Raw genomic sequence first — 23,497 nt, 5'->3', positions numbered from 1 at the left:
TGTCTGCAAAATTGATAGTATATATACTCATTATTGAAAAGATTATAGAACACAAGAAAAATAAATGTTTAAATAAATAAAAGGAAACTAAATTCAGAAATCTGACTTAATTTTACTAATTCTTGGCACACTGAATTTGACTGCAGATAACTCCGTTTACCTGATCAGGATATAGGGGTCACGGCGGGTGTGACCGGTCGGCAGGGGATGCTTACTCCTCCTAGGCACCTGATCCCACCTCTGGTGTGTCCAGGGTTCCGTGTTTGCCCAACTATCTATTTTGTATTGCTTGCAGGAGCTATGAGATCGATCACTGTTCGTTATATTCGCCTGTCATATATTTCAAGTTACCTTGAATGTGAAGCCACACTTTACCACGAAACGCGGCCAGCTAGATAGCATATCTCCCCCTGACAAATGCCTTCTTTTTTGAAGTGGCGATAATACTGGACACCAGTGGTAGTGTCTTCTCTTCCCAGTGCTATGTCCATTTTAGTGCGATAGTAATGACCACAATCTGTTTCTTATATACCCTCGTGTAAGCGGGTAGACAAAACTTTCATTTATAAAAAATGTTTTCCCCCTTAAAGAAATCAACAATCTGGAATAGAACATTGTTTCAAAAAGAAGGCCTTTCCTTGAACTCGCATCAATAACGAAACCTTCGTTGAGCTTGCAAGAAAAATAAACATTAAAAAAAATATTTTTCATAGAAAAAATATTTAAAAGATAACAAAAAAAAAAAAGTTTTCAGCAAGTTCTCACCCCTTTCGACTTTGTTATACATTTTATTTAATATCATTTTACTAACTTAAAAATACTGCATAATGGTGTTAGCATATGCCAACCCTTTCGATTGTTTCCTTACATTTGTTTAATTTCATTTTACTGACTTATAATACTGCATACAAGTGTAAGCGAAGTCATGTATTGAGGATATCATTTAGCCGAAATATTTAGCGCTCTACATCGGGCTCGATGTTCAAAATATTCTTAGTGTTGAAAGCACCATGATTGATTGATTGATGTTATCCACCACACTCAACAATTTTTCAGTTATCTGGTGGCCCCCAGTTTATTTTGGTTATCACTTTATTAAGGGCCTCCGTGGCCGAGTGCTTAGAGCATCGCGCTCACCTCTGTCGGCTCCGATAAGTGAGAAAGTTTCCCAGTTTACTTTTGGAAGGTCGGTGGTCTCTTCCCAGGTACATTGTATCTGGGTTTTCTCTTCCACCAGTAAAAACTGGGCGCCACCAGATAACTGAAAAATTGTTGACTGTGTCGGAAAACATCAATCAATCAATCTACTGCTATATCAATGTGCTGTTGCTTACTTATGATGTGTCGCGTGCTAGTGCAACGATTAACGAGAAATAGAATTCGCAGAGAACATTTTCTGCCAGTGATGAAGAAAGTGGAAATTTTTGAGGTCGTTGAATTGATCATTTTTTCCCTTAGGTTCTATCGGTTTCATTACCTTTATTGGGCAACAGTGATCATTCTAACAAGTAAATATTCAGCCACCAACGACTACAAATGAACAAGAAGTACATATTTATCTATTTCTTCTTTTTGTTTTTCACTTTTTACAATATCTTTAACATTAACTATACTAAGATTGTTGTATATCAAAATAAAACAATTAGATTAATATTTCTAAAACCTATATATTTACTATCAAAACTGTCCCTATAAAACCACCTTTTTATATTTGCAATTTTAACATATTTTCACTTCAAAAATTGAATACAAAATATTCCGAAGTGCCTTTTTTGTGTGTGCATTTCGTGTATCAATGACCGACAGATGCAATTTTTGTATTGTTGTTTTAATAGAAAATACCACGTAATCTCGACAAAATGCTATATCATTTGATGCATGCAAACTATTTTGTATCCTATGACCAAGTGCTGCAAAACGTAGGCCTATGCTCGGCGCTTACGACCTTTGAGCAATGAGGGATCTTATCTCTGTTCGATATCTTCACCTTTTCATCGTGCCACACCTGATGTGAAAATTAGGTTTTTGCGGTCTCACCCGAAGGAACGCCCTATTTAGTCACTGAAGAGATGTATTTGTCGAAATGCGTATCTGGTGCATCACAATTGGTACCGTATAAGTTTTACATTATGATCCCTGCTGGTGGACTGTTAGTCCCCGAGGGTCTCTACAGCCCAGTAGCTAAGTACTTCCTTACTAGCTTGAAAATACGGATGTATATTTAATTGCTGTTATAAAATTTAGAAATTCATTTCAAAAATTCAAGATTATCTCCCTCATGCATAGCTCTTATCCTTAGACGAATTTGACTCCACCTTTTTTTGGCACGCTGTTTTTGGCTATAATAGTTCTAAAACCTCATTGTTATTCCGGATTTCCAACATTTCGGTTGAGCATCACTGAAGAGACATTATTTGTCGAAATGCGCATCTGGTGCATCAAAATTGGTACCGTATAAGTTTTACATCTTACAAGCAAGGGCTACTGAGGACCTATTCTAATCCAGACTCTCAGGGGAAGTTAAATATTGTATGACCTTAACATGTGGAATATGTCCAAAACATCTTTGCTTTTCAAAGGTAAAGTAGTACGAGTGGACTTATCAGTTATTCAATCGCTCTGTGTCACCACTTTACTTAAATAGGTCACTGCCCACGTACAACTCTTAGATAAGGAATCAGAGTGAGAGAGTCTGTCAACGAAAACGGTAACAATGCGTACAGTTATTGTTGGTTTCCTGCTCTGTGTGTATTTCGATGCTTCTGTTGGACATACAGACATAGAGGCTATTCAGCGATTAGAAAAAATGGTCACCGACTTGAAAGAAAGAAGTGTAATTCAAGACCAGAAGATTGCTGCTATCCAAGCTGAGAATGATAAGCTGAAGAAACGTATGGGCGAAATTTCTAATGAAAATATTCGTATGAAATAGGATATGTGGGATATTTGGAAACAGAATAAGCGCCAAATGCAGATTAACAATGAACAGAAGATAAAGATTAATGAAATGAATAAAACTATGAGAACAACGCGCTTTCAACAGACAGATAATGGAAAAACGGGTTACAATGTCAGTCGGTTAAATACTTCACACAAAAGTGGAAGCAATTTTACTAAGACGTTCATACACACCGGATTGTGGGACGATCCACAAACATCGAATTTAACCACATCGACGAAACACCAACTTAGTGGAAAGGAATCAACAGGACTGAGTTTCCGCAGCAGGAGGTCACGAAGACTGTTGTTACCAGGTAGTGTAGTCATCATCTGTTTAGTGGCTAAGGTGTCCGATCCTGGTCCCGCCTCTGGTGTGTACAGGGGTCCGTGTTTGCCCAACTATCTATTTTGTATTGCTTGTAGAAGTTGTGAGATTAGTCTCTGTTCGTTGTCTTCACCTTGCATCAATACAAGCATTTATTTTCTCAAAAAATCAATATATATAGTACTAAATCTTCTGTGAAAACAAAATGCATGATATGTAGTCAGACAAAAGATGACAGAGAGAGTAAATGATGGCAAGATCAATTCATAGTGAATTATATTTCTGTTAGAGTTATCTTTCTTTGTAGATATGTAGAGAAAATGTATGGTGACATTTACTTTTCTTTGTATAATTTGAAAGACCACGATAATAGGAGACTTTTTTACGATGATCATTATCATTGTATTAACTTTATATAACTTTCTATTTGTATTGCTCGTTCGTTATCTTCACCTTTCATAACAAAACACTGTTTTACATTTCTTACAGAAAACCAACCGTCAGCACCCTCTAATGTTGCCTTCTTCGCATACATGTCGAAAACAGATGACCACCCGGGCCAGCATCAGACGCTGCTATACGATGTTGCTCGGCGGACATTACAGCCCACACACAGGTGCATTTACCGTTCCTACTCATTGGGTATATGTCTTCACCTGGAATGTATACAGTGGTGGCAGTGACACTACGTACGCGTACACTGAAATAGTGGTCAATTCCAATACCGTATGTGGATCCTTTACAGGCGCCAATGGTAACGGTAATGCTATAACATCACCCGCCACAGTCGTGCTGGAACTGAACCACGGTGACGAGGTACACACTCGGACGGCCGCAGATCATTCTATTTCTGGGAAGATATACAGTACTTCTGCATATCGATCAACATTTAGTGGATGGAAATTGTTTTAATTTGTATCAGGCAGAGGAAGATAAACATACCATCACATCTAACTTGCGTGGCTTCTTTGTAGTGGTAAAAAAAATAATACATACCCTTATTACCCTAAAATCCACGGACGGGTACAGATAGTATACCGAATGAATGGAAAAACTTAGGAAGGTCAACAAGATGTACTGTGAGCAATGCTCACTAAGAATACCCCCCGCTTACCCCAATCTCCCAAAGGTTGTTGTTAATAGGTATAAATTACCTCTTTCCTGAGTGTAAAAATATGGTATGCATTTGTAGAAGAAAATGGAAGATATAGTCCAAACACAAATCCATGGCATAAACCTATAATTTTGACCTTGAGATCAAAGGTCAAGGTCATAAAGAGGTCATGAATGTACATGACACATAGTCTCATGGTGATACACTCATGTCTTATGGTATGACTTTGTCAAAACCCTATAATCAATTTTGACCTTGAGGTCAAAGTTCAAGGTCATATACAGGTCATGAAGGTACTCGACACATCGTCTCATGGTGATACACTCATGTGTCAAATATGATATGCCTATGTCAAAGAACAAAGAGGTCATGGCCCGGACATGAATCCATTGTAAAAACCTTTAATTTTGACCTTGAGGTCAAGGTCATATGGAGGTCATGAAGGTACATGACACATCGCCTCCTGGTGATACACTCATGTGTCAAATATGGTATGCCTATATCAAAGAACAAATAAGTTATGGCCCGGACACGAATCCATTGTAAAAAAAACCCTTTAATTTTGACCTTGAGGTCAAGGGTCAAGGTCATATGGAGGTCATGAAGGTACATGACACATCGTCTCATGGTGATACACTCATGTGTCAAATATGGTATGCCTATGTCAAAGAACAAAGAAGTTATGGCCCGGACACGAATCCATTGTAAAAAAAAAACCCTTTAATTTTGACCTTGAGGTCAAGGTCATATAGAGGTCATGAAGGTACATGACAAATCGTCTCATGATGATCTACCTGTGTGCCAAATATGGTATGCCTAAGTCAAAGAACAAAGAAGTTATGGCCCGGACACGAATCTGCACAGACAGACAGACGGACGGACGGACAGACAGACAGACAGAGTGATTCCTATATACCCCCAGAACTTCGTTCGGGGGGTATAATAACTGACTCTTGCTAATTCCCATGATGTGATTCATCACTCTACATTATTTCAGTCATATAGAAAATAATCTAGTTTTCCCATGTACATTAGGGGTGGCTCTGTACCCTCACCCCATATTTTAAAACAAAATAATTTGTCCTTTAACGACTGATAACTGCCCAGTTTTAAAACTGAATTTTCTCTAAACTTTTGTTTTGAAGTGGACTTTTATTTAACTCATCATTTCAACATTCTACATTTTGATATAAAGAAAGATTGATTGATTCTATCAAGGGACGTTAAACAATAATTTTATCGAGCTTTCATCAAGCACCTTTAGGGAAATTTAAGTTAATCAAATTTATGATAAAACCAATTGGAACTCGTGCGTTGATTCAAACATTTTTGAAAATAAGTTTAAAAGACGTGTATTGACAAAATTTGCCAAATTAATTCGAGTTTAAATCAGGCAATAAGCGATTTATATGATTTTTAGCGTTAAAATGGAGGAGTATCCCCGAATTTCAGAAAAAACTGTCTCCGTGAAACAAAATAAATTTAGCATGAATATATTCTTAGTTTTCCCGCTAAAAATACTGTCGATTTGAAATTTTGTTTCATGAGAGCATTGAGGGGGGGGGGATATATTTTTTTTAAAAATTCGAAACTTCACTATTTTATTGATCTGTACCTGTACATTAAGTTTCATTCGAAATGTATGAGCTAATGCGTGGTTCAGTGGGTAAGGTCGTCGAATTCAATATTTAAAGATGAGCCCTTTTTAAAACGACCGAGTTCGAATCCCTCACGAACACACATTTTTTTTTTCATATTACGTTTTCCATTTAGATTTTTTTCTTAATTGAAACACACTTCTAGTTTTTATAAATCTTTCAGGTCAAATCTACGTTCATTACAATGTACCGAATTTGAAATAAGCTTCCAACTGGACATTGTTTAGTTTGTGAATGGGATTCGTTGTAAACACACCGAATGCAGCATATAATACCTGTGTTATAATAGTCATAGTTGCTAATGCTTTCCTGAGTGAAAGGTGTTGACAAAGGCATAACACGGTGTCTTTCGCGAAAAACCGTTGTGAACTTTGCAAAGCTCTGCAAGAAGAACTTTAAGGCCAAACAAGGTAAATAAACGTTCAACGGTTTGAGTGGATAAGATGTTATGTATTCCAGTAGCATATTGCTATTATGAATTAATGTTTTCATGTGCATGTACATATAATTTTGTTGAACTGTATTAATGCGTATTAAACTTCCCGTATTTTCTTTGTGGTCAGAGTCATGTACAGTTGTAACTGTTGGTTGTAGAAAATAATACATACAAGTATAAGACTGTAGTAGTATAGAATATTAAATATTGAAACATTCGTAATATGTAACCGTATACATTGTTTCTGATACTCAGAAGAGAGGGGGAAACAATTTAATTTTCACGATTTTAAAACTATTTATGTTTAGACTACATGTATAATGTATCGACACATAAAATGTATTAGGCTTGTCCTTAGTACTGGGGAATCCTACAGGTATTTAAATGGCAAATACGCAATAAGAGTATAAATGTGGATGAAGGTCAGTTCTACGTCACGAGTGCTTGGACCGAGCTCCGATTAGGGGAAATTTCCGCTTCGGTGCAACACCCTCTTTGGTTGAGATATTTACGGATTCTTTTTTTAAAAAGTCTTTATTTACCCGAAATTTTGTATAAAAATTTAGAATTTCAGCTAGTAATTCAAACATTTGATCTCCAACCTCCACTTTTTAAGGTCCTTTTCAGATTTTAAGACAAGAGTTTGAAAATATGTGAAATGTTAACAAGAATACAACAAACGATACAATATACGCACGTCTGACGGTGAAATTCAACCTAGAAGCATATTGTGCACTCTGAATTGATACAACACACATTCTGAATAGAAAAGCCTTAAAGTGGGTCATGGTGCACCAGTCCATCTGACATGTGAACTGATTATGTATTAAATTTTCACTGAGATTGAGGTTGTGACATAATGTTGGTGCAATATCTATTTATGATAACAAGTCCAGAAAAACATTTCATCTACTTTTAACCCTAAAGTAGGTCATAGTGCACCAATTAATATTTCTCTGAAAGGGAGGTTGTGGCTAAATTTCAGAGCAATACCTGTGACCATACCAAAAAATCTGGAAAATTGTTGGACCTACTTCTACCCCTAAAGTACTGTAGGTTGTAGTGCGCCAATCCAGCTTAAATGCTAAATGTACTTGTCCTCCGACGAGAGGACGCCTTTGACTAAATATCAGGGCAATATCTGTATGCGTAATAAAAAAAAAAGCTCAGACAACTGTCTGACCTATTTTCAGTCCAAAAGTAGGTCAATGATGGACCATTCCTGCTGAAATGCAAACTGAACTTATATGCCTCTGAGAGGAAGCATTTGACTAAATATCAGGGCAATATCTGTATTCGTAATGAGAAAAAGCTTGGAAAACTGTTTGACCTATATTTTCCAAAACGTAGGTCAATAATGGTCCAGTCCAGCTAATATGCAAACTGAACTTGTATTCCTTTGAAAGGAAGCCTTTGACTAAATATCTGGGCAATACCTTATCCATAATAGGGAAAAAACCCGGAAAACTGTTTAACATTTTCCCCCCAAAAGTAGGTCAAGGATGGACCAATCCCGCTGAAATGCAAGCTGAACTTGTATTCCTCCAAGAAGAAGCCCACGACTAAATATCAGGACATTTTATGTATCCGTAATGAAAAAAAGCCCGGAATACTGTTTGACTTATTTTTAGCTCAAAAGTAGGTCAAGGATGGACCAATCCAGCTGAAATGCTAACTGAACTTGTATCCCTCTGAGAGGAATCCTTTGACAAAATGTCAGGGTATTGTCTGTTTGTTTCATACGTACAAATTTTAGTCTTTCCTCTAGTGGTTTCGCGCGGAAAGCCGTGCACTCATTTAATGAGTGATTTTTTCCATGTAGCGGGCATATCGTTGTGGAGATTTCAGATGCCGCCACTTCTGTCTTTTTAGTTAACACTTTCTTCGTTGAAAGGGTACCACTGCTGTTTGAATGACGTAAGAAGTTTTTCTGATTTTGTCCTCGACTATCAGATTCGTAGATAAATTCTGGGTCATTCTTCACTCTTGCGGTGTTTTGAAGGAATGAAGAGAAGTAGGTAAATGGAGGAAATTGTCCATTGTGCTGTACTTTATATTCACTTGCTTTATGAGTCCATCTCTCTTGCAGATTGGACGGTAGTTTTGATACCAGTCTATTTACTTCATAGGAAGAGTCAAAGTATGCAAATGTAATAGCGTTCTGATCGTCATTTTTGATTCCTTCTATTTCACTAGCCAGATCCGCAAGGTCAAAGAATTCCTTCCTTTGATAGTTCTGTAGTCTTGGGAAATCCGATATCCTACGTTGAACAGCATCCTCAATTATCTCCGGACTCCCAAATCTGTGGTCTAGGTGTTCCCAAGCGAGACGTAGTGCCCTCTCTGGATGCTGAACATTTGCTGAGCGTATACTTTGTACTTGCTTCTTTGAATCCGGACCAAGCCATCGAACAAGTAAATCAAGATGTTCTAATGGTGTCGCACCCACCTCTGTGAGTATGTTCTGGAAGGTAGCTTTCCATAATGAGTAGTGAGTTGGATTATCATCATAAGCTGAGAAGCGGAAAGAGATCAGGTCCTTTTTGGCTATGTATTGGGTTAGTTGGTTGAAGCCAAATGGAGAGAATGTTTGGGCTTGTGGGTTGAGGTTTGAGATAGGAACCCGATCCTTTACAGATTTCTCGTGAGGTGTAGAGTGTCTCAGATTACGAAAGCCATTTACTCCGTCTAATTCAGAACACAAACTCTTATGATCATCTGGATTGTTTTCCAAGTTATGAACATAACTATTTGTCCTTTTAAAAGCAACATGATGATCATCTCCATCACTGAGCTGACTTAAGATATCCGGTTCCTTCCTCCTATCAAGTGTCTCCAAAACCTCGAAGGTGGTCTGTGCCACTGCTACAGCCCTGCGACTTTCCAGTACCTTGCGCTCCGCTTCAATAGCAGCCTGCTTTTTCATAAGATTAGCTTCTTCTTCAGTAAATTCAAGTGCTACTCTTGCCGCTTGTAGGCCTGCTTTGGCTGCCTGACGTTGCGTGATGGTGCTCGATCCAGTCTCAGAAGGGCCTCTGCTCTGTAGAGGGCTCTGCTTAACGCTAGCTGAAGACGTCCGGGGTGGGGAGCCTTGTGCTAGACGACTTCCCATCTCTTGGAGTATTATGTCGACTTTGGTTCGTACTGTGGAGGCAACCAATCTGTGGGCAGCTTCTTCCCTAATACTGGCTAGGGTTCTTGACCCCTTCAAGAACGATTCAAACTCCCTGGAAAGGTTGTCGTAGATATGTGAATGGCGGAGGAGGTCCGTCCTCATGGCTCCTGTGGTACTCTCATCGGTCGGCCTGTCGTCCTTAAACTGAATAGAAATTGAATCAATGTTTCTTCGCACATCGCGGAGTTTGTTGTGATAATATTCTACTCTTTCCTCAAATAGCAGGAGAGCTTGCTGTGTTAGCGTTCGTGTTGATCTAAGTTGTCTGTCTGGGAGACTGTTCATGCTCGTAATGGCGTAAAGATGTGTAGAATATCAAACTTTTCTTACTATGCAGTAACAAGCCTCTGTGTATCTTGGGATGTTTTATTGCCTCCTCGGAGAGGGTAAGGAACTACAATGAATACAAACTTTAAGAACAAATCCAGGTTTTACACTAAGCCAAAATCAAAAAAATTGAGCAGGACTTGTTTTCAAATGACAAAAGTAGAAATTTAAGTCTAAGAATAATACACACAATCATATCAGTGCTTTCTCAAATCTTGCAATATAATTCTACATGTAAAACTGATTTTAAACAACATTACAACAAATTCCAGTACGAGTCGATCCATGTTTTAGAGCAGGCTAACCACATGTAAAATCATTTTCCTATAATTCCTAAAAAAAATTACGTAGAGTGTTAAGTGCACACTGCAGATATGCATATTAGGTGAGTTAACAACATAAATGCAAAGACTAAAACTTACAGTTTGTGGAAATCTATGCCGGAACCATACAAATATCTCAGACGGCATTGTAGCGCGGAGTCATGTTTACATTGAACATTCTTATACGGATATATGCAAAAACTGATGAACGGATAAATTGGAAATTAAAGAAAAATCGTAACATCACAATAAGATACGAATTTATATCGGGATCGATATTCTGAATCTCTCACAACGTGATTGAGATCCCGTCATAGTGGTACGGACTTCTGTTGTGGTGTGCATATCATGCATTTCTTTCTGCTTAGCTGTATCAGTTCATGTGCAGTGACGAAGGTGATTGTGAATGGAGTCCAAACACATTCTATACAGGATGCCTGCCAGACGATGTATCCGCATTAACATTTGTTTTCTTCCATTCAACCAGTCACGTGGTTTTGTTCTGCACCTCAATGCAAGTCGTGTATATTCAGTTTACAGACCTAACATGTAACATAATTCTTTCTTTATTCACAACATCGAGACCTGTTTCGGGTAGGAATAGCGACACGTCAAGCGCGAGTATTGACTATACATGAGTTTTATGATATAATTGGGGGGGGGGGGGGGGGGGGGGGGGGGGGGGGGGACAACTCCATCTTTTTCTTTCTTTGCATGCAATGGAAGTTCGTTGTTAATCTTTTATTGGTCTTTTTTATAGAACGTTCTCCTCCACCTTATGACAGACACGGGGAATCTACCCAGGGAGTGGCAGTTGATACATTTTTGGGGGTTATTTTTTCACCAATATATCAACAATGTTGGCCTGATCAGGTTATAGGGCTCACGGCGGGTGTGACCGGTCGACAGGGGATGCTTACTCCTCCTAAGCACCTGATCCCACCTCTGGTGGGTCCAGGGATCCGTGTTTGCCCAACTATCTATTTTTTATTGCTTGTAGGAGTTATGAGATTGATCACTGTTCGTTATCTTCACCTTTCATAGTATACATAATGTAATTTATTTGAGTTTTAAGATTACCCACCACCCTAGCACAGATCATGCCATGACTCAGAAATCTACCCAAGAAGTGGAGGATAAGGTAGAATTAGTCACCAAATGCATTTTATTAAACCCATTTAACAAACTTGTTTAAGTAATGTAAACTATCATTCTTGATTCTTTAGGTTTTCTACACACCCTACCACCAAGATAACACAAGACCTGCTGCAATGACCTCAATCACCTACACTTAGTGTGAAGGTTGCTGTACACTCCTTCGATTATTATTTTGTAAATCCATTAAGAAACATGTTTACGTAATGTAAATTATCATAAGTTTTCCTCTAACCCTACCACAGGGATACCTGCAAAGACGATGACCTCAGGAAGTCAAGCACCTACGATTTGTGTGCAGTCCTACAATTATATTTTTTTAAATGTAGAACTTGTTTTTACGAAGATCTCAAGTTGTATTTCTGAATTTTAATAATTACAACACAACAGTAAAATTATAGATAATGAAATGCTGTTATGTGTTGCAAATGAAAAGTGAAGATAACGAACAGTGATCAATCTCTTAACTCCTATAAACAATACAAAATAGATAGTTGGGCAAATACGGACCCTTGGACACACCAGAGGTGGTGTTAAACAATGAATTTTCTTTTCAGAATCTCCTGACGTATTTAGTTGTGTCCCCAGACCTTCTGTATAATAACCTCAACAACCATTTAGATCTTGCTTGTCGTAAGAGGCGATTAAATGGGGCGGTCCTTCGGATGAGACCGCAAAGACCGAGGTCCCGTGTCGCAACAGGTGTGACACGATAAAGATCCCTCCCTGCCGAAAGGCCATAAGCGCCGAAGATAGGCCTAAAGTTTGCAGGCCTTCACCGGCAGTGGTGACGTCTCCATATGAGTGAACTATTCTCGAGAGGGGCGTTAAACAAGATTCACTCAATAGACTGTTTATTTTACTATAAATGTTCTCAACATTGACGAGCATTGTTAGGTGCTTATTGATCGAATTAAAGCAATGGCCCACATTAATTATACCAGTGATCATGAGTTGCATGGTGTCTGAAGCGAAGGGAATACATTTTTATGCGGTCATCTTATATCATTCGAGTTGTTTTCGCGACGTTGCCGGAAATACCCGAGAAGTTGCGATCGCAGTTGTTATGCATACGAGGGTTTATCTCAAACGAACATTGATCTAAAATATTTCTATGATTGATTTTTTCCTCTGATATGGTTTACATTCGCCGGGTCCTCAAACCGATGTGTTGTGTTCGGTGCCTTTATTCAACACTATACAGTCACCCGCGGAAATCCATGCAGTGAAAAGTTTGGACTTTTCAGAAGGATGTCTAAACAAAGAAACCTCTGCATTTATCGAGCTTTATTTTTAACCGCTGTTGTCGTTATCGTGTGTGATGCGGTTATTAATGAAATGAAGTTCACAAAAAATCTCCAGTACTCGAACTTGCTGCCGACAAATACAAGTATTTTCCTCTCGGAAGCCGGGGTCTTTAGACTATCTGAATGTGCTGGGCAATGTTCAATTTTTCAATACGCATGCGCCGGGATTTTTTACAACAAATTTTTGGAATCCTGTAAACCATTGAGAAGTGGTCAGTCTGGGGTCTCTGCTTACGTCAACCGGACTGGGTGGAATTTCTGGGGCACTTGTAAGTATTACAATGACGTATCTTTAGGTGTCATTGGTTTTAGTCTTTCATAATTCACGTTGATTTCATAATCATTTATGGTCATTGCAAGTAGGATGTTTAGTTTGATTCGGAGAGATTTATGAATAAAAAATATTGTACAAAATTGAACAGCTACATCAGTTCACCAAAAAAATGTTTTGAACAGTAATTCCTTTTCCTTTACGTCAAGCAATAAGATCGACTAAGCAACGTTCGTATTTTCAGAATACTCACTATTTTCAAATTCAAATTTCTTTCCTATATTTCATTCTACTGTAATGTTTCTCGGAATTCCAAGTCTTTAAAACAGATGTTTAATATTTATCGTTATTGTTTATGACTGCAGCACATTCATGGTGACTCCATATGAGTGAAAACTTCTCGAGCGAGACGTTAAGCAAGATACAATCAATCAATCATTCATGATGAAATGGCTATCGTTACAATTTGTGTAGATATCAAAGGCCAAAAAAAAAAAAAAAAAGATTGGGAATTTAAACATTCCTAACAAGAGCAACGCCAACGTGGCATGTATTATGCCCGTAGATTTTGCTCAAGGAAAACATATTTTAGTGGGATTCATATTTTAGTGAAGTTAGCGCTGTCCTCTGTGAGCTAATTCATTATTATGCTTGTAGAAATGGATATCAAGATATAAAGAGGGATAGCCTTAGAATGCGCTACTTCATAAATATGCTAATATACCACACACCTTTGCTTGAAACAGTTAGTGCTAAAGTATAAGTACAGGTACAGTATACTGAAATGCAATATTTAAAACACAAGTCTATCAACTTACTATACCAGATTAGTAACCAAGCCAAATCATCTTCGGTTTGTATCCTGCCATCATGGTGATCAAATATACCAAGTTATAATATCCAGGAGCTTACGGTTCGGTTTGTATCCTGCCCACAAGGTTTTCCTAATAAGTGATACTACGACCTTGACCTTTGACCTTGAAAAACAATAGGCATCTTCCTCTCATCATGGTGATCAAATATACCAAGTTATAATATCCTGGAGCTTACGGTTCGGTTTGTATCCTGCCCACAAGGTTTTCCTAATAAGTGATACTCCGACCTTGACCTTGAAAAACAATAGGCATCTTCCTCTCATCATGGTGATCAAATGTACCAAGTTATAATATCCTGGAGCTTACGGTTCGGTTTGTATCCTGCCCACAAGGTTTTCCTAATAAGTGATATTACGACCTTGACCTTTGACCTTGAAAAACAATAGGCATCTTCCTCTCATCATGGTGATCAAATGTACCAAGTTGTAAAGTCCTAGGGCTTATGGTTCAGTCTGTATCCTGTCCACAAGGTCCGGACAGACAGACGGACGACGCCATACCATAATACGTCCCGTCTTCGACGAGCGTATAAAAATCATAATCATTATGACGCGAGTTCTCAAATTCTTTATCGGTGCAACAATTTTTGTTTTCAAAATCTCTCAGTGGCATATAAATATATACAATGACAAAATAAAACGTTTATTTTGTACAGAAACCTAATGAAACACCGTTAGATAACCGCTTTTAGTGTAAGAAATATTTAAGGAAGAATTATTGTCATGCAAGAGAATAATTATTTCATTATCAAAATCACATATTCATGTGCCTGTTTTGAGGATAAGTAGGATAATTTTCAATGAATGACAGTTTTGGTGACAAAATGACAGCTAAGGCGCCTTTAATGATTAGATAGATATACAGTGGGTTTTTTTTTTTATTATTGCAGACTGTGACATTGGGTGGGACTTCTTCGGCGGTCATTGTTATTTCTTGAACGAAACAGGGACGACCTGGGGCAACGCCAAGGTGAGTATCATGTTAATCAAAAACAGGTTTCATTTGTCAGTTTTAAGTCCCCTCTAGAAATGTTCACACTATTGACAAAGAAGTCGAAGTTACAGGGGTTTCAACAGACTGGGGACGAGTGGTTAGAGCATCGCGCTCATAATCACACGGCCTCTCACCTTCGTATCCCGCTCGCGCCGGTAAGTGAGAAAGTTTCACAGTTTACTCTCGGAAGGTCGGTGGTCTCTTCCCAGGTACATTGTATTTGGGTTCTCTCTTCCGTCAATAAAAACTGGGCGTCACCAGATAACCGAAAAATTGTTGAGTGTGACAGAAAAATCAATCAATCAACAGTCTGAAATCAGCACTTCGCAAAGTCTATGGACGTTACAAAGATCTAATTTATAAATATGGTTAACCTGTGCTGTTTGATGTGTTTCCTATCAATTGCTAGGCCATTCCTTGCAATTTTGACTACGGATTACTCCGTTTACTTGAATAAGAGATAGGGTTATCGTTGAGTTATTCCATCAACTGGTGAAAGATGCTTACTCCTACCTGAACCTGATCCTACCCTATTCGCCATTTTGCAGTCAAACACATCTTTCCCCTCTCTGAAACTTTTATTGATCCAACATTGGTACATGTATTAATTTGCGCTTATTGACCTATTTTTCTGTGAAAGGTGAAGATAACAAACAGTGATCTATCTCAAAATTCCTATAAGCAATACAAAATAGAGAGCTGGGCAAACACGGACCCCTGGATATACCAGGGGTCAGGTGCCTAGGAGGAGTAAGTATCCCCCTGTCAATTGACCTGGCACATTTACAGAGAACAAACTTTACACTCAGACATGAAATGTTTGCGAAACACTGTTCCGTCACACGGACCATTTTTGTGATCATTAATATTCAATATGTAATGAATATTCATTAGTCTTTCAAGCGACCCCACCTCTTGCACGGATATACAGATATATCAACACAAGAATGTGATGCTATCTGTTTTATCAGAATGACTGCTAGTGAGTATATATGTATCATGTGATCTAATCCTTTTAACGGATATTTTAGACTCAATGCCAAGCTGAATCAGCGTATTTGGTGGAGATTGATTCACTGGAAGAAAACGCCTGGATCACCGAGAAAGTAGGAACAGGTGTGTTCAGTAATAATCGGTATAGTATAACCTGTCTAACTCGAATACAATCTGTATAGTATAACCTGTCTAACTCGAATACAATCAGTATAGTATAACCTCTCTAACTCGAATACAGTCGGTATAGTATAACCTGTCTAACTCGAATACAATCGCTATAACCTGTCTAATTCAAATACAATCGGTATAGTATGACCTGTCTTAACTCGACATACAATCGGTATTGTATAACCTGTCTTAACTCGAATACAATCGGTATAGTATAACCTGTCTAACTCGAAATTGTTTGAGAGAAAAACTAACGCAAATTAGAAAGGAAGTCATATTATATTGTTAAACGTCCCTCTCGCGAATCTTTGACTGGTATGGAGAGTATTGCAGGTGAAGAGCTGCAAAATATAGTCATACACTTGTGGTTCACGGCCTTTGAGCAGGGGGTGATCTTTATCGTGCCACACCTGCTGTGTCATTGGGCCTCGGGTTTTGCGGTCTTATCCGAAGGACCGCTCCATTTAGTCGTCTCTTACAAGGAAGGAGTACTGAGGACCTATTGTAACCCGAATCGCCACGGGACTCCATATGAGTGAAAAACTCGCTAATGGGACGTTAAACAATATACAATCAACCAATTGTAATTTTGTTCTAAATTAAGATCTGAATCTAAATTACAAAAACTTTGAAGAGTAAGATCTGAATCTGAGAAAGAAAAGAACCAGATTTCGAATATGGTTTCGGCTGTAATTCTTTCGTAACGTTTAGTAGGATATTTATTACAGTTCGTGTGGAGACGATTTGGATAGCCAAGGTTTGTAAGTATTCCACTCAATATTTGTTCATACTTCATGTAAGGTGAAGATTACGAACAGTGATCAATCTCATAACTCCTATAAGCAATAAAAAATAGATAGTTGGGCAAACACGGAACCCTGGACACACCAGAGGTGGGATCAGGTGTCTAGGAGGAGTAAGCATTCCCTGTTGACCGGTCACACCCGCTGTGAGCCCTATATCCTGAGTACTGTGAGTGTCTCTCTAGCTCAGTTTAATATTCTTTGATTTTGTTTAGCCATACACCCATCAGTATTTTTCTATTCCGATATTAATGTTTGATAATCTAGCAGGACCTCCAATGGGTTTGTCTAGTTAAATATCCAGTTTGTTTTGGGTAGTCGGACACCCGTGAATTGTCTTCACTCCGTTAATCTGATCAAGATATAGGTCTCACGGCGGGTGTGACCCGTCGACAGGGGATACTTACTCCTCCTAGGTACCTGATCCTACCTCTGGTGTGTCCAGGGGTCCGTGTTTGCCCAACCCTCTATTTTGTATTGCTTATAGGAGTTATGCTATTGATCTCTGTTCGTTATCTTTATCTTTCATTTGTTTGATCTTGTCGGAAATTTCTTGTTCTTGTCTTGTTGGATATCCATGGATTTTATCCACTGTTTTAAGTCTATCTTCCGTGGGTTTTGTGTAGTCGAACTTTCATTAATTTTGTCGTAGACGCTAAGCCGTGGTACTTCACCTACAACTGATGAAGTTTCAATTTCAGTGAAACATTTTCAACGCAACGTAAATCCGATAATCAACCAAATGACATAAAAATTAACATCTGCAATATTCATAATATTTTCACCAACTGGAACTGAGCATTAAGCATAACCTAATGTCAAGACTGTTGTTCAATGTTCTGAAATCAATACCACTATTTAAACTTCATGAAAACTAACCAAAGAGTACCCCCAGGAACTGAATATAGACGAGGATTTAAGATTGGTATATTATCTGAATTCCGATGTGGATTAAATGTGAAATTAATATTTACGAGTACTAAATTCTTTATTGGATGCATTCAGACTTTGAAAAATAAATAAAGTGATACGTGGATGGTTTTTCTTTTCTTCAAAGAATAAAGTGCGGTGTTGTCATTATAATGTAAAACTTATACGGTACCAATTTTGATGCACCAGATGCGCATTTCTACAAATAATGTCTCTTCAGTGATTCAGTGATAGGGAAATGACTATCGTAATGCTTCAGTAGGTCTAACAGATTTCAAATGAAATCATCAAACAAAGTTATGACACAGAGAAAGATTATCCTGCAGTTTAACGTGAAGATTCAGTAATCAATCCTGTTGGGCTTAGTTCACAAGTACTAATAAATGAAAGATGAAGATAACGAACAGTGATGAATCTCATAACTCCTACAAAATTTCAGCGGGGCCCCTCCGGGTTCGGTGATTAGTGCACGTCTCAAGTAGTTAAAACTTTGTATTAACAAGACATAGGGCTCATGGCGGGGTGACCGGTGGAAACTTTGTATTAACAAGACATATGGCTCATAGCGGGGTGACCGGTGAAAACTTTGTATTAACAAGACATAGGGCTCATGGCGGGGCGACCGGTGGACAGTACTTCATCTTCCACGTGTATCACCAAAATCTGCCAAAATATTTCGAGTTTAAATCAAGCAATACGAGATTTATATGATTTTTAGTGTTGAAATGGAGGGATATCCCCGAATTTAAGAAAAACTGTCTCCGTGAAACAAATTAGATTTAGCATGAATATGTTCTTCGAGTTTTCCGCTAAAAAAAACCTGTCGCTTTGAAATTTTGTTTCACGGGAGCGGTTTTTTTTTTTTTTTGGTAAAATTTAAAAAATCGAAACTTCACTATTATTATCATCTTCACCTGTACGTTAAGTTCCCTTCGAAGTATATGAGCTAATGCGTGGTTCAGTGGGTAAGGTCGTCGAATTCAATATTTAAAGATGAGCCCTTTTTTAAAACCGACGAGTTCGAATCCCTTACGAAAACACAATTTATTTTCATATTACGTTTTCCATCTAGATTTTTTCTTAATTGAAACACACTTCTAGTTTTTAAAAATGTTTCAGGTCAAATTTCTGTTAATTACAATGTTCCGAATTTGAAATAAGCTTCCAACCTGGACACTGCTAGTTTGTGAATGGGATTCGTTGTAAACACGCCGAATGCAGCATGTAATAACTGGGTATTAATATTCAACGTTGCTAATGAGAACTTGTATGTTTTTATGAGTGAAAGGTGTTGACAAAGGCATATTATGGTGTCTTTCACGAAAAACCGTTGTGAACTTTGCAAAGCTCTGAAAGAAAAACTTTAAGGCCAAACAAGGTAAATAAACGTTCAACAGTTTTGAGTGGACAAGAAGTTATGTATTCCAGTAGCATATCGCTATTATGAATTAATGTTTTCAGGTGCATGTACATATAATTTTGTTGAACTGTATTAATGCTTATTAAGCTTCCCATATTTTCTTTGTGGTCAGAGTCATGTGCAGTTGCAACTGTTGGTTGTGGAAAATAATACATACAAGTATAAAACTGTAGTAGTATAGAATATTAAATATTTGATACACTCGTAATATGTAACCGTATACGTTGTTTCTGATACTCAGAAGAGAGGGGGAACAATTTAATTTTCACGATTTTAAAACTATTCATGTTTATACTACATGTATAATGTATCGACACATAAAATGTATTAGGCTTGTCCTTAGTATTGGGGAATCCTACAGGTATTTAAATGGCAAATACGCACTAAGAGTATAAATATGGATGAAGGTCAGTTCTACAAGAGTGATGACACCGAGCTCTGATTAGGGTAAATTCCCGCTCCGGTGCAACACCCTCTGGTTGGTATTTTCCAAACAGAACACCGATTCTTTAAAAAAAGGTCTTTATTTATTGACTTGACATTTTGTATAAAAATTGAGTATTTTAGCTAATAATTAAAAAATTTGATCTCCAACCTCCACTTTTTAAGGTCCTTTTAAGATAAAGAGTTTGAAAATAAAGTGAAATTTAAAAAAAATGACATTAATCCTAATGAAAAGTGAAGATAACGAACAGTGATCAATCTCATAACTCCTATAAGCAATACAAAATAGATAGTTGGGCAAACCAGAGGTGGGATCAGGTGCCTAGGAGGAGTAAGCATCCCCTGTCGATCGGTCACACCCGCCGTGAGCCTTATATCCTGATATGTCCTTTTAAACTCTAGAATTTGATATCATGATTTTTTTTTCACATCTCAAGTGCAAAAGGGTCATTATTTATTTCCTGTTACTTATATTAAATCTTGTTTTTAACTGTATTGTTAGAAAACATGATTAGGTATCTATTTTCTGTAATGATTGATTTGTGTTGCCACCCACAGAAAAATCAAGTTTAATTGAATACATCGTGCGTCAATTTTAAGTACAAAAAGGTCAGGTTTAGAACACTGCAGCTCAATAACAATCTTTGCGACTCCAGTTTGTCTTGAATTTCCAAATTTTCCTTCAATGTAGAAATAAAAAATCCCCCCCCCCAATGGCATTACTCCGAATGTCAGATGGAAACCTCTTAAAGACAATATTTGAAACAGTAGTGATATCCGCGTACTTTGTTCTTATTCTTTTCGTTCCATACTTGTAGGTAAGTGTTCTCCTAAGTGGGAGTCGTGTCTGGCGTGGACGGGAGGAAATGACCTTGACACAGAAGGGCTGTTCATCTGGAGCAGAGGGACGGAAATGAATTTCACTTTTTGGCTTCCGCCGGAACCCAATAGTTATACCGTGGATGACGACTGCATCGTAATCTTGTACCCTCGTGGGAGTTGGGCCGATTTCCCCTGCATCTCTACAAGGCCATATCTGTGCGAAAAAGCTTCCCTGACGTAGTCGCTTCATTTTATACACATTTCTAAAACATTCCCCGGAGTATCACCCAACTGAGACTGTTTCAGATATAACAAGAATAACAGAATGAGCCCGTTTCCGGTATAACAAGAATAACAGAACGAGCCCGTTTCCGGTATAACAAGAATAACAGAACGAGCCTATTTCCTGTATAACAAGAATAATAGAATGAGCCCGTTTCGCATTTGTATTGACTGGAACCCGTACATCATACTAGTGATGACATTTTGTATACTTCATTTAAAAATAATTTTGATTTCCGTAAAAGATGGCTGCAGAACTGGTACTCTCCTGAGGGAAACGGGGCGATTCCAGAAACTGGATTTTACTAAGTGTTGATTGATTGATAGATGTTTTCCGCCACACTCAACAATTTTTTTTCAGTTATGTTGTGGTGCCCTGTTTTTATTGGTGGAAGATAGAACCCAGATACAATGTTCCTGGGAAAAGACCACCGACCTTCCGAAAGTAAACTGGGAAACTCACTTACCGGCGCGAGTGGGACTCGAACCCGCGCCGACAGAGGTGAGAGGCCGTGTAATTTTGAGCGCGAGGCTCTAACCACTCGGCCACGGAGGCCCCTACTAAGTGTTGAAGTTCTGCTAAACGCAAAATGTATAATTGAAACGTTTGTGTTTTATATACTCGTATGTTCACCCGTATTCCATTTACCTGCTTCGTCCATGTCCTTACGGTTATCAATCATTGCTCTTGATAACATTTGTGTAGTATTTTTTGCCCCATATCTTACTCTCACTCCAAATTGTATCGGTGTGTTATTCTCTAGCCATATCATATTGATATTCTGTCTTTAATTAACACCATATATGTATATGAGTTCCTTTCATAAGAATGAAAACTATTGAAAATGAAACTAATCAATTTTACCGTCCTATTGCATAGGGACGTCCCTTTATGTTGAATTTTATTTAATCCTTCAACAATTTCTCCATTTCAGTTGTTGTGCAAATTACAGCATTGGCAATCAATATATGTATTAGCGAAATATATAGATGTAATTTTATATCAGATTTTGGATAAGGCAATATTACCGGACCTTGATCTCAGCTTATTCGTGTATCACATGTATTATGAACTTTTCTATTCGTATTGTGAAAAAAAATCATCTGTATACTATATTTCCCATTTAAATTCTAGAATTGTTCATTTGTGCTGTTGACTAGGTCCTCTTCTTTCCGTATTGGGTGCATGTACAGCGTGTAAATTTCTTTGATAATGTATAACCTTAATTTTATCAGAAACTTTAGAAAAACTTAAATGGGGGTATGGGGTGGGGGTTGGAGTGAATCAAAGTCTTTGACTGATACTTAGGTGACCGATAAGGCCTATGGATCTCTTGTTTTCAATACAAACTGAAAATGTAGACAAAAAGATTGGGAGTTATGAGATTCATCATTGTTCGTAATCTTCAAATTTTCATACCATATAAATGGAAGAGATGCAATACAAATAATTGTTTGAATACAATCTAAATGGAAACAACAGATGTTTGTAAAACACATATGCCCCCCGCCCCCCCCCCCCCCCCCCCCCCGGAGCAAAATTGAAAAGGGTTATCACTAGGGGTGCAACGATACGCTTATCTCATGATACCAATCACGATACAGACCTCACGATACGATACGTATCGCGATACACAGAAGATACTAAGAATAATAACGAATTACATTGATTTTGGTATCATTTAATGTCTCTTTAAAGCTGCATATTTTTCTGTCCTGGATGGGTGCTTGTATTTCGGTTCCAGTGTTGATAACATTTGTTTGAACCCCTCACTCTCAACAATCGAATATGGCCGCATGTCCGTTGCAATAAATATTTCAATTGAACGTGATATATTCATTGACTGGGGCGAGTTTATTGGCATCTTAACTTTCATAGCATCTTGCAGGCGCATTTGTGAATGTGTAGGAACCTTCTTCCGAGTGACAGACAAATCGATGCAGGAGTGATGCCATGTTCGAAGTGTTCCCCGATTTGTACGACACATCAGAAAAACAGTGCTTGCAAGTTGTAACATTAGAAACAGGGACTTGCTAACCGTTTTCTGTTGTTTTTCGGAAACCGAAGTGCTCCCATATGGAAGATTTATGGCTTGCTGGAGGAGCAATTAATAGGGGCTGTAAGTCTCGTTTCTCGTCACTTCCGGTGAAGCGTTTCCGGTGACAAACAAATCCGATTCAGTATTACGAGTATAGAATTGGGCCAACTACACGTCCGAAAAACCAACGCTTATGAGTAAATCAGAGAACGCTGTTTACCACAACCATTTGTTATGTCCCTGTTTAACAAGTTGGCGTGCATTGTCAATGCAGTGATTCAAGTGTCGATGGAGAACAAGTTGTATAAAGTAACCAGGTAACTGCAAGTATACCTTCATCTTCAACGTCATGAATGATTATTCGATAATTACGCAATTCATTTATACTTTTAATTCAACTTACTTCTCTTTACTAGGCCTATTATTGCTAATGATTGACATACAAATGTGACTCAGGTAGATAATTTTGTGATGTGGCTAAATTTGAGGAGGGGGGGGGGGGGGGGTATGGTTATATTATGGCCTATTACTTCACTGATTGTTTTTTTCCATTATCATTTAAACAATTTGGGGAAATTGATATTATTAAGATAACTTTATTATCTATGGCTTGATTAGGTTTGTATATATTTAGACATTAACGGCAAACTGACAACTCAACTGTATGACAAACGGGATGATTTCAGCTTCTCCA

At 38.0% G+C, this 23,497-nt stretch overlaps 2 protein-coding genes across 2 annotated transcripts; both read left to right on the top strand.

Moving 5' to 3' along the window:
* The first annotated feature begins 2,679 nt into the window (after positions 1–2,679).
* On the top strand, positions 2,680–4,219 carry LOC125660765 (uncharacterized). Its single transcript, XM_048892570.2, has 2 exons — positions 2,680–3,254; positions 3,755–4,219. Exons 1-2 carry the CDS (start codon positions 2,936–2,938, stop codon positions 3,946–3,948), a joined length of 513 nt encoding a protein of 170 aa, XP_048748527.2. The 5' UTR covers positions 2,680–2,935; the 3' UTR covers positions 3,949–4,219.
* A 7,184-nt stretch (positions 4,220–11,403) lies between these two features.
* LOC125662199 (lectin BRA-3-like) lies at positions 11,404–20,723 on the top strand. Its single transcript, XM_056146829.1, has 5 exons — positions 11,404–11,439; positions 12,011–12,086; positions 14,796–14,875; positions 15,931–16,015; positions 20,479–20,723. Exons 1-5 carry the CDS (start codon positions 11,404–11,406, stop codon positions 20,721–20,723), a joined length of 522 nt encoding a protein of 173 aa, XP_056002804.1.
* The last annotated feature ends 2,774 nt before the right edge of the window (positions 20,724–23,497 follow it).

This window comes from Ostrea edulis, chromosome 8, assembly GCF_947568905.1.
Source record: "Ostrea edulis chromosome 8, xbOstEdul1.1, whole genome shotgun sequence".
NCBI classification, from domain to species: Eukaryota; Metazoa; Mollusca; class Bivalvia; order Ostreida; family Ostreidae; genus Ostrea; species Ostrea edulis.
This window is presented reverse-complemented; position numbering and strand designations above follow the sequence as displayed.

Excerpts from the sequence above, each read along its gene's own strand:
- LOC125660765 (XM_048892570.2), top strand. The coding sequence starts at position 2,936 with ATGTGGGATATTTGGAAACAGAATAAGCGCCAAATGCAGATTAACAAT. Across the intron at positions 3,255-3,754 it reads ACGAAGACTGTTGTTACCAG|AAAACCAACCGTCAGCACCC; the intron begins GTAGTGTAGTCA and ends CATTTCTTACAG.
- LOC125662199 (XM_056146829.1), top strand. The coding sequence starts at position 11,404 with ATGACTCAGAAATCTACCCAAGAAGTGGAGGATAAG. Across the intron at positions 11,440-12,010 it reads CCCAAGAAGTGGAGGATAAG|AATCTCCTGACGTATTTAGT; the intron begins GTAGAATTAGTC and ends TTTTCTTTTCAG. Across the intron at positions 16,016-20,478 it reads CACCGAGAAAGTAGGAACAG|GTAAGTGTTCTCCTAAGTGG; the intron begins GTGTGTTCAGTA and ends CCATACTTGTAG.